The sequence below is a fragment of the Acomys russatus genome, chromosome 19 (assembly GCF_903995435.1).
Source record: "Acomys russatus chromosome 19, mAcoRus1.1, whole genome shotgun sequence".
Taxonomy (NCBI): Eukaryota; Metazoa; Chordata; class Mammalia; order Rodentia; family Muridae; genus Acomys; species Acomys russatus.
Window position 1 is genome coordinate 34,818,100 of NC_067155.1, and position 12,075 is coordinate 34,830,174.

The 12,075-nt window shown below is 48.2% G+C and overlaps 1 protein-coding gene across 1 annotated transcript in view; it reads right to left on the reverse strand.

Annotated features, from left to right (window-relative positions):
* Sdk1 (sidekick cell adhesion molecule 1) overlaps positions 1-12,075 on the reverse strand; it is a 952,579-nt gene that overhangs the window by 120,882 nt on the left and 819,622 nt on the right. The window contains exons 24-25 of the mRNA XM_051161155.1: positions 10,223-10,373; positions 8,777-9,014 (exon numbers count right to left, since the gene is read on the reverse strand). Of these exons, the coding sequence (XP_051017112.1) occupies positions 8,777-9,014; positions 10,223-10,373 (389 nt within the window). The remainder of the gene's footprint in view (positions 1-8,776; positions 9,015-10,222; positions 10,374-12,075) is intronic.

Sequence of the window (12,075 nt, forward strand, 5' to 3'; positions counted from 1 at the left end):
TGTGTGTGTTTTGTTAGCTAGCAGCCAACTTTGGGTAGCACTCCTTAGGATCCTGTCCATCTTCTTTTTTGACATGAGTTCTCTCGCTTATACCTGGGGTTTGCTGGTTTAGCGAGGTGGACTGGCCAGTGAGGCCCTGGGGGTCCTCTTATCCCCATCTCCCTAGCGCTGGAGTGACAGGCGTGTACCACCATGTCTGGCTTTTCTATCTGGTCTCTGGAGTTTGAACTGGGGTCCTTGTGTTTCAACAGTGATTGCTTTACCAAACGAGCTGTCTCCCCATCTCCAATAAAAAATTTTCAGAAAAGATCACCATCACTCATAGAGGCCCTAGACAATTAAACTTGATTAAGTCAAGTTTATAGCCAGCAGTATCTACAGAAAGAGAAGGTGGAAGGGGAGAAGGGAGGTCCTGTTCAAGACACAGTCAAACAGGACCCACTGCTGGAGTGACTCCGGGGATGGGTGTGGCACGGCATCCACTTTTCCCTCTTTTCTCCACCCACAGGAGTCTTTCTGGAGGAGAAATCACGGCAGAAACCCCGAGAAAGGCTAGCTTCCTGTCCAGCACCCAGGCAGCATCTAGGAGGTGACCCTTCCCTCCTAGAAACTTGAGGCCCCTTCTCCTAACCCCTCAGCCTTGGATCACTGGCCAGGGTGGGTCTGTGAGCCTCGCCAGAATAAGAACGCTGTGTGAGTACCCCTGCGAGGACAGAGCTCGGTGACCCTCCTGATGTTTGGGAGGGTAACAGCTGACAGTCGGCCCGACTAGAAGATGACCCTTCTTCCTGGACATGGCAGTTGAAAGCCATGCCTTCAGTTACTCATCTAGAGAAATGGTACGGATGTATATGAGGACACACACACGTCACAGGTAAGGACTGCTCCTGTATTACGTTCGCGATCCATCTCAGTTTTGGAGCAGGGATCGCCTGGGCCCACAGCCAACGTGATAACTGGGCAGAACAGCGAACGGGGAGGATATCAGTTACTTTTCTCTTGCTGTGACACACTATCTTGATGAAAAGCAACCTAAGGAGGAGGGGTTAGTTTTGGCTCACAGTCTGAGGGCACACAGTTGGTCATGTCATGGCAGGGAGGGAAAGGCAGTAGGAAGCCCTGAGGGCCTGGGTGGCCACATTGTATCCACAGCAGGAAGCATAAAGAGATGAATGCTGGATCTCAGTTCTCTCTCTCTCTCTCTCTCTCTCTCTCTCTCTCCCTCCCTCCCTCCCTCCCTCCCTCCCTCTCTCTCTCCTTTTTGTTCAGGTCAGGGTCCCAGCCTAGGGAATGGTGCTGCCCATACATACATCTTGCCACCTCTGTTAACCTAATCTGGACAATCCCTCACAGGTATGTCAGTCTAGATGCTTACAAGTTGACAACATAGACCATCACAGGTAGCTGTGTCAGTTGGTAGATGGAGCGTTTGATATTCCCAAGTTGGAAAAGGGAAACGGAGGGTCATGGGACCCTCCCACTTATCGTTCCAGCCATCACACTCCCTTCTGCCTTATTTCAGCCACAAGGCATTGTGGGAGATACTACGTTATATAGCAAGTTGAAAGTTGACTGATAGGGGGACTCTGTGCTGCAGTTTCCTTGGGGCCGTCATCCATGGTAGGGTGGGACCTTGTAGTGATGCATCTGTGTCGGGTCACCTGCGATCCTGTCAGTAACCCTTTACCTGTGCTCTATGGGGACTCCAGTAAACTCACTGGCTCCCCAAGGTAGACTTGGCTAGAACTCTCAGTTTGGTGTGTGGCTGGTTCACTATCTGTGGTGAGTGGCCATTTGTTCATGTTTCCCTTAGAAAAAAAGTTAATGCAACTATCATTGATGACTCATTTCTCAGAGACCAAAGGCTTGTCTGTGTCACGTGTCTTGCAGCCACATCTCACTGTGCTCCACCCTCAGGGCTCCGTGGGCACCTCATATGGTACTAAGGACTTGTCTGGAAGCCACGTACATAGATTTTATTGTAATTAATTTTTTTTAAAAAAGTGATAAAATAGTACCTCGACTCTCTAAGAACAAAGGAGTTGCTATTGTCACAAGTGTGGAAGCACGCTATTTATCAGCCTCCATTTTCTGGCTTGATTTAAAATAAAACTGCAAACCCAAATGTGCTGTATGCCTGTTACATTTGTGCTGTGTTCTGAAAACTGTCCCCATCTGTAAAGAGCGAGGCCATCGTCATAGCAACCCATTTGGTCTACCTCTTGTACCCGCTAACTGTTTCCTGTGGGGCCAATCTTGGCAGCTCTAAGTGCCTGCTTCTCAGTACAGACCCACAAACCACCCCTGATTTTCTGAGATGCGGTTATGCGATCACTCACTCACAGGAGGCCCGGCTGCAGGCCCAGCTGCCTCTCTAAAGAGTCAAGGCAACCTGGTGACTTAGTGCTTTGAACCTCACAGTTTACCACCAGGAGCGAGCCTGCCGGGTAGGGCTGTTAAGAACAGGAAATAACATATTGCTAGATTGAAATTTCAGCTGATTCGAATTCCCCTGGGACGAAGCCTACCCTTTTTTTTTTTTTTTTAAAATTTAAAGATGTAAAGAAGAATTGTACCCATTATCTGTTCCGAGTCAAGGAACACTTGACTTATTTTCCAATTTATCTTAAGTTTTGATATGTTCTTAGAAATTCTCCTTTCATCAAATCCAAAATGGCCCAGTATGCTTAGTTTCTCTTTCTCCACCTGTTTTTCTCTTCAGGGGGAGCTCTCCCTGCTGTTCACCACTGCTTCTTGTGGGGCCTCTTTTAACTTTTCAGGTCTCATTTGTCTTTATCATATGTCACAGAAAGCATTAGACTACACTTCAAATTATTAATAAGCTTTATTTAAATGTGGTTCAAAACCCTTGTTTCTAACCCCCTTTTCGATGTTTCTGTGGATTGTGAGAGTATTCTCTCTCTCCCTCCCTCTCTCTCTCTCTCTCTCTCTCTCTCTCTCTCTCTCTCTGTATGTGTGTGTGTACAAATACATGTGGGTAGGAGCTCACATGCCTGCCATAGCACACATGTGGAGGTCAGAGGACAACCTGCAGGAACCAGTTCTCTCTAGGCTATGGGCCCGGCTTGGGGGTGAGTACCTTTGCCTGAGCAGCCCTGTTGCTGGCCCTGCTGATATTGTTTTTAAGTGTCAGGAAAGACTGTTTTGCTGAACTGATGTGAGACTGTTGGGCCGTTGGTCTCTTCCCTAGCTCATTCCAGCACCCACCTCAACACCTCCCCGGAGCAGCTCCTGGAATCTGCTTCCTGTGACTCTGCCAATCAAGAATGGACATATGCTCAACTATGTTCATAGCTGCTTTATACATAATAGCCAGAACATGGAAACAGCCTAAGTGTCCCTCAGTAGAAGAATGGACTAAGAAACTGTGGTACATTTACACTATGGAATACTACTCGGCTATTAAAAACAAGGATTTCCCGAAATTTGTGGACAAATGGATTGATCTAGAAATTATCATAATGAGTGAGTTCACCCAGAAGCAAAATGAGACAAACGGTATATACTCACTTATATCAAAACACTAGTCCAAGGGATACGTACCATGAAAATCTTTACTTACCAAGAAAGTGGGTCAGAGGAGAGGACATCCTATTGAGACTTTAGGCGAGAGTAGCATGGAAGAATGGGGAAATAGTAGGACCCACAGGGTCCTGGAAACCTACAAGAAGAACTTTATGACAGGCAGATCTGGGTCCTGGGGTCCTCCTCAAACTAAGGCACCAGCCAAGGAGAATATAGGCAGTAAGCTTCAAACCCCTACCAAGACCTAGCTGACGAACAGGATATTCTCCACCGTTGAGTGGAGAGTGAGATCTGACTCTCACAGGAACTCTGGTGCCCCTTTTCTGACCACGTCCCCTGGATGGGGAGACCTGGTGGCACTCAGAGGAAGGATAGCAAGTTACCAAGAAGAGACTTGATATTCTAAGAGCATATATAGGGGAAGGAGGTCTCCCTCAATCACAGACATAGGGGAGGGGAGAAGTGGGAGGGAGGGAAGAATGGGAGGAAACAGGGGAAGGGCTAACAATCGCGATATAATATGAATAAATTAATAAAATTAAAAAAAAAAAAGAATGCCAAGCAACGCTCTCTCTACCGGGGAGCATGAGTGGTGAGTGTGGTAGAACCGCAGAAGTCAGCATGAATGAAGCCCTGGGTCTGACCTCTAGCAGTGCATAAACAGGGTGTGGGGTGGTGGTAATTACCTGTAATCCCAGCACCAGAGAGAGGGGGAGGGAGGCATGGAGGGGAGGGATGGAGGGGAGGCATGGAGGGGGGAGCCGGAGAGGGAGAGGTGGGGAGGGGAGGGAAGGGGGAGGAAGTGAAGGAGGGAGAGAGAGACAGAGACAGAGAAACAGAGAGAGAGACACAGAGACGGAGAGGGAGAGGGAGATGGAGGAGGAGGACGACCAAGAGTTCAAGGTCACCCTCAGCTGCATAGAGAGTTCAAGGCTAGCCCAGGCTACATGAGACTCTGTCTCAAAAACGAAATGAATAATATAAAATGTCCAAACTGCTACAAGTGGGAAGGGCCTATTGGTCCATGGCAGGAGGTTCTAAACGTTCAGAAGGTGTAGAAGCTGAGTCCCACAGGAGCATCAGCACCACAGTGGCACCCACCCCAGAGCCTCCAGCTGTGTGTTATGACCTGTGTAGCACAGGACCCACCTGTTTAGACTCCTGCTGATTTTAGCACATACAGAGCTGTTATCAAAATGGAAGCCCACATCCACCACACCCCACTCTTCTCAAAACTTCGGGCCAGCACCACTGGGTCTGTTCCTGGGTCTATAGACTTGTTTTTTCTGGACCTTTCAGGCCATGAGACCACGTGCCACATGACATTTTACATGTAAATCTTTCAGTTAATAGTTTTTTCAAGGTGTACCCACAAACTGCAAGCATCAGAGCCTCACTCCTTTTACTGTCCATTTCCTCTTTGTGTGGACATAGCTTGTCTTATTTATCCACTCATCGGTTGATGGGCAAGCGTGTTCTTGCTACTGTTTGCTATGAACACTCATGGAAATGTTCAGTTTTCTTGGGTTCTGTGATGACTAGCTTTTTTTTATTTGTTTGTTTTGATTTGATGTTTTTTTTTTTTTTTCAAGACAGGGTTTCTCTGTGTAGCCTTGGCTGTCCTGGATTCACTTTATAGACCAAGCTGGCCTCGGACTCCCAGTGATCCGCCTGACTCTGCCTCCCGAGTGATGGCTAGTACTGATTTGTCAACTTGATGGAATCTAGAATCACCCATGAGACACCGGGGCACACTTGTGAAGGACTGCCTTGACTGGGGTAGCCTTTGTCTATGCCTGTCAGAGATTTAGCTAGGCTAGCAAGTCAGAGGTGAGGAAACCCAGGCTGCAGGAGGGGAGCGCCATGCCCTGAGCTAGGTTCTAGGGCTGCAGAAAAGGAGGGTGTGATCTGAGGACTAGCAGTCCTCGCTCTCTGAACCCTGCTTGCATCTGCATCATGCTCCTGCCTCCATACCGCTCCTGCCATGGCAACTGAGGCCAGGCGTGAGAGCTGCCGTCCTTTCCATAAGATTGCTTCTTGTCAGGTGTTTTGTCATAGTGTATGCCTAAGAGTGGGCTAGCCACGTTAGGTGTTAAGTTTGTGTTTAGGATTTTGCACAGTGCCAACTGCTGCCCAGTATATGAAGCTTGGGTTCTTCCACACCCTCGCAAACATTCACTATGTCATGTTTTCTGTTTTGATCTTCTTCTGGGTGTGAAGTGGCATCTCCTTAAGACTCGGATTCATAGTTCCTTCCTGGCTCGTGACGCTGAGCCCCTGCCCATAAGTGTATTAGCCACTCGTCTCCATCTCTGGAGAACTGTCTGTCCAGGCATTTGCTCAATTCTTTTTTTTTTTTTTTAAAGATTTATATATTATGTATTCAGTGTGCATTAAATCCCCTTATAGATGGTTGTGAGCTACCATGTAGTTGCTGAGAGTTGAACTCAGGACCTCTAGGAAGGGCAGGCAGTGCTCTTAACCACTGAGCCCCTCTCCAGCCCCAATTTGGTCCACTCTTAACAGGATCATTTGCCCTTTCATTCTGAAGTAAGAGGTCTTGGATATTTGTATCGGGACCCCTTGTCAGACATAACACTTGGAGAAATACCTTCCAGTTGAGGTTTTCTTGTTTCCTGTATGATATTTTCTATATTCATATGTGAAGCCCTGATACTTTCATTTCGATGAGGCCTGACTTATCTACTTTGTTGTTGTTGTTATTTGGGCTTTGGGGTTCTGCAGTCAGATTTGTACATGGATCTCTTTTCCAAGAGCATCCAGACCACACACATAGTGCATATCAGAACCCAGACCCAACAGAGGACTAGGCTGTGGTGGAATAATCTGTTGTCTATACAGCCCAGGCAGATACATGTGGATCTCTGCGGCAGGCACTTTGGTCCCCTATAGAAAAGCACTGTCTCCACAGAGGACTTTGGGTTCTCCCCTGCATTCGTGGATTACAGGCCCTGCATGGGCATCCAGGGCCAGGTCCTAAAAAAGACTAGTGGATTGCTGAGGAGATGGCTCAGTTTTTTGTTTGTTTGTTTTTCGATGTTTTGGGTTTTTTTTTAAATTTTGTTTTGTTTTGTTTTGTTTTTAAGCAGAGGGATGGAGAGATGGCTCAGCAGTCAGGAGCACTGGCTGCTTTTCTAGAGGATTCAGGTTCAGTTCCCAGCACCCATGGGTCAGTTTACAACTGCCTATAGCTCCAGCTCCAGGGGATCTGATGCCCTCTTCTGGACTTGGCAGGTACCAAGCATGGAAGACATACATGCAGGCAAAACACACTACAAAGAAGGAGGAGGAGGAGGAAGAGGAGGAGGAGGAGGAGGAGGAGAGGAGGAGGAGGAGGAGGAGGAGGAGGAGGAGGAGGAGGAGAAGCTGCCACCAGGTGAGGCAGCTCTCAATTACAACTCCAGCACTGGGGAAGCCGAGATAGAAGGTTCCTCAGTGCTTGCTGACCAGCCAGTCCAGCCTAACTGACTCCATGTCAATGAGAGACCTTGTCTCAAAGCAGGTTGACCTGTGGCCTCCACCATGTGTGTGCACACATGTACACCTGCATCCATGCACATGGACACACATGAACACGGGGAAGATCCGCAGCTGCTATTTTATCACAGTTCTTGCTATGGGCAGTTTTTGCTTTGTGCCCATTGATACATTTAAAACTTTAAAAAAAAAATACATTTTATCCATGGCTTTCTAGTTTTCTATCCAAAGTTTTGTTCCTTTCAAAGAAAGATTTTATTGGTCTGCCTATTGCTGGATTAAAAACTATCCTTTAAAAACATCCCCAGGTCCCTTCCTTGTCACAAAGACACAGCTGAGGAAGATGAAAGAGTTTTAAAGCATCCCAGGTGCTCATGGCCAAGTGAGTCTGCATCTTTTCTCACTGGTATAATGAGAGCTACAGTTGGAAGAGAACTGACTGGTCTTGGCAAACTCCTCTCTAAATCAGGGTCCCCACAGAGGTATGCTGGTCACCACAATGGTGATTCTCCATGGACGTTCACTGGGTGGTGTGTGAGTGTGTGTGTGTGTGTGTGTGTGTGTGTGTGTGTGTGTGTGTGTGTGCTGGGTTCCCATACACTGTGTAATCAGAGTGTTCCTTGGGGTTGTGATGTGGCTCTGCCAGGAGAGGGTTTGCCCCGGGTCTCCAGCACTGCACAAACTGAGCATGGCGGCTATGTGTCTGCAATCCCAGCACTTGTGACTAATCCTATAGCATATCAGAGCCTGGGTCCTCACAGAGTATAGTCACTGACAAACAGGAGCCCCACCTCAGAACCAAGATAACAAGGCATCAATTCCCATAGTGCTAAGCCCTTCAGCGGCCCACTTCTTACTGCAGCCAGACCCTTGAACACCAAGTTAACTAGGATGGTCTTGGGTCCTGGACCGTATATAAAGCAAGGCTTTACAGAAAGGAGAGAGCATGCTGAGCACCAGCTCTCATAGCTCTCTGCTTCCTAATTGCAGAGACTTCTACATTCATCCGTGAAGACCGGGGTTTGACACCTGGTATACTAATTACATCTCGTAGGAAAATTTTGCATCCTGATTTTTATCATTGATAATGAACATCACCATTAACTTTTTAAAAAATCATAAAAATAAGCCCAGCACCTCCTTGAATCAAAAGGCATGGCTGTCAGTAGGTGACCGTCAATACAGGTTATCAACTTGACAGGTTCTGGGAGAACCTGGAGTCAAGAGGCTGGGCACACCTGTGAAGAATTAGCTGCATTAGGTTAGTCTCTGGCTGTGCCTATGAGGAATTATCTTGATTGGGTTAAGTAGGATGGGAAGGACCACTTAGACAGCAGCGAGACCTTATAGAAAGGAGAGAGCACACTGAGCACCAGCTCTCATGGCTCTCTGCTTCCTGACTGCGGATGCAATGTGATCGCCCGCCTCATGCTTTCCCTACCACACCCTCAACCTGTCACGCAAAAATACCTTCCTCTCTTAAGTTGCTTTTGTCAGTGTGTTTTATCACAGCAACAGGAAAACAAAACACTAAGACAGTCTGGACAAAGTTTTGCTTAACATCAAAGCCTGTCTAAGCCAGGGTCAGGAATGCATCAACTCAGACACAGCTAATACACAGGAGGACTCTGTTGCCCAGGGATGTGGAAACCCAGGACCACCAAACCCAACCCCATCTCCACCAAGACATAGAGGGGACCTTGTCTCCGGACCTCCGTATCCCGCCCCTCACCTGACTCCCGTGTGCGGCCCCGCACCAGCTCACTCCAGGGCCCAGCCCCGATGGCGTTGAAGGCCTGCATCCGCAATTCATACTCTGTCCACTCCTCCAGCTCCTCGATGGTCAGCTCCCTCTCCAGCCGGTCACTGACGACCTGGGCAAGCGCTGAGGATGGTTGGTCTGAACGCCAGTACTTCACCCTGTAGCCCACAGACTCGGGGTTCCCATTGTACTGGGAATCGGGCAGGGGCTGGCAATGAAAGACAGGCTGGCGTGAGTGGACACCCTGTAACTGTCACCCCTGAAGGGCTTCAAGAATAAACAACCCACCCTATGGGGCCAATGCTACAGAAAGAACTTTTTAAAGTGAATTTCTCTGGAACCTTCAAGCGTGTGTGCATGTGCACACACGTGGGTCATATGCATGTGTACGTGCACACATCCATGTGCCTGTGGAGGCCAGAGGTTGATGTTGGATGTCTTCCTCTACCAGTCTTCATTGTATTTTTTTCTTTCTTTTCTTTTCTTTTCTTTCTTCTTTTTTTTTTTTTTTTTTTGTGTGTGTGTGTCTGTTTTTGGTTTTTTGTTTTGTTTTGTTTTGGTTTGGTTTGGTTTTTTGAGACAGGGTCTTTCTGTGTTAGCCTTGGCTGTCCTGGACTCGCTTTGTAGACCAGACTGGCCTCGAACTCACAGCGATCTGCATGCCTCTGCCTCCTGAGGGCTGGGATTAAAGGCGTGTGCTGCCACACCCAGCTTAATTGTATTTTTTGAGACGGGGTCTCTCACTGAACCTGGAGCTCATCGACTTGGTAAGGCCAACTGTCCAGTAAGCTCTAAAGAATCCTCCTGTCTCCAGCCCTCAGCGCTAGGCTAACAGGGGTGCAGCCTAGCCTTTTTACGTGGGTGCTGGGGATCTGGATTCAGACCCTCACACTTGTCCAATGGGCACCAGCCATCCTGAGCCACACCTCCCTCCCTGGCCTCCGCCCTGCAGCTTTCTGGTCTCTACTTTCCCTGAAACTTTTCTTCTGTTAATTCAACAAAATTCTTTTAGTGACTTTTGCCGGAAATAATTCCCTTTAACGCAATTTGGTTGAGTTTTGAGGGAGAAAATTTCTGATTAAACACTGGCCTGGCTCTCTTACAAATATAGAGAGCATCAGTTCTATGTTGACCCAGCTTAAGGACTTACAGATCCTGTACTTAGCGCTCTCCATGTTCTCCCCCACAAAGAACACTCAGAGTTCCACGAAGAGCGCAAACGATGCTGCCAATTAATGGGAGACCCGGGCCTGCTCTGAAATCTTACACCAGTCACGCCACGTAGCACTCTGTGGCCTAATAATAGGATTAGCTTTGATGAGGCAAATAGCCTGAGGGTGCTAAGGATGGGGCCTGATTGCCGGGCAAGCAGGAAAGGCACGGCCAGCGGCTTCCACCTCGTAGCCTACAACTCACCACCCAGCGTAGCCGCAGGCTGGTCTCGCTGGCCGTTCGGACAGTGATGCTGGTTGGAGCCACATCAGGTGGGGCCTGCAAGGTCTGGATGACCCTGGATGACTGGCTGAAGGGGCTGGGACCCACGATGTTCACCTGCCTCATTCGAAACCTGGAGGTGGAAGCATGAACTGCTGTTATGTCAAGGCGAGAGGCAGCAGAACAGAACATGGCATCCTTGGGCACTCTCCACACACAGCTCTGCTGCCTCCTGTACAACAAAGGCCGTCACTCATGGCCACCTCACTGTGTTGGTGAAGAATATGGATGGAATATAGATTAATTATAGACTATAGATTCCATCTGTGTTAAATGACAGAAACTAGAGTCATCTGGGAGACAAGCACCAGGGCAATGCCTGCAGTGATTATTTTGAATAGATTCATTGAGGTGGGAAGACCTGCCCACTATGGGCGGCACCATCCCCTAGTTGGGATCCTGGGCTGCTTAAGTGGAGAAAGAGTGCAGCATGCATTTGCTGTTCTCTGCTTCCTACTGGTAGATGCCACAGGGGCAGCTGCCTCAGGCTGCTGCTGGATTTGCTACCCCGCTAGGACGGCCCCCACCCGACTCAGAACAAACTTTTTCTCCTGTAACCTGCTTTTCTCAGGGTATTTTGTGACAGCAAGGGGAAACCCAGAAGCACTGTTCCTTAAAAGCCTTCAGAGAAGGGTCTCACACAACTCAGTGCGACTTAGCGCCTTCCCAGGAGAAGCAGATTTGATGGAGACGATGGGCAGAAGTTTAAGTGGTCAATTGTCATTGGCTGACTCAAGTTCAGAGTAACCTTAGGGGATTAAGGTCCTTCAAGGGAACCAAACGACACAATGTTGTCACCAAACACAGCTTTGAAAGTCCAGTGTTTTGAATGGCCAAGGGCACTGCCATAATTCATACCTATCCTGGCATGTAGCACAGTGCAATGTGCATGTGAGGCCTTTAGTAGGCCAGACTTAGCTCTACTTCCTTATGAAGTAAGGGCCTTGAGTGTGCTAAACAAAAGTGCTCTACCTCTGAGCCACACCCCAAGCCTCTCACTGGGGGGTTCTAGGCAGGTACTCCACAACTGAGCCACACCCCAGCCCCTCACTGGGGGATTCTAGGCAGGTGCTCTACCACTGAGCCATGCTCCTAGCTCTCTTTTTAACTTTTAAGACAGAGCCTTAATATACTGCCCGGCCTGACCATGAAGTCACTCTGTCGCTCAGGAAGGCCTTGAGATTGCAGTCCTTCTGCCTCAACTTCCTCAGCAGCTGGCATGACAGGCCTGCACCACCACACCTAGTCGTCCCTTCTTCCTCTATAATTATTTGAACTGAATGTACATATAATGAAAACCCGCAGCAAGAACACACGACACTTGTTTCAGAGGTCCCCTAAATCCATGTGACTTTAAGACAGGAACACTGCTTCCTCATTGTGGTTTCTGATCTTTGGGGTGATTATCCAGCCGCATGTAATTCCACATGTCAAGTCTTGAGTCCCAGCGGCTCATCGAAGCTACATGTTTTCCTTTTAAGGGTTGAGTATATTCTATCTCGACTCACCTGCTGTAAGCTTAGGAAGAGTGTTCAAATGAACAGATTCAAAAGCATCTCTTAGGCTTTTTTAAAAAAAAAGTCTGACTTTGGTACTGTACGGAATAAATGCTCTTCATGAAGATGTAATTTCACCTTTCGCTCTTCGAGTTACTCATTCCTACTCCCCCACTGCCCTGATTACACAGAGTGTATCCGTCCTGGCAGAACAATGTCGTTATCAGACTCAACATCTGGCAATAACTGGAAACTTCATCTCCCGCGCTGATGTTCCGG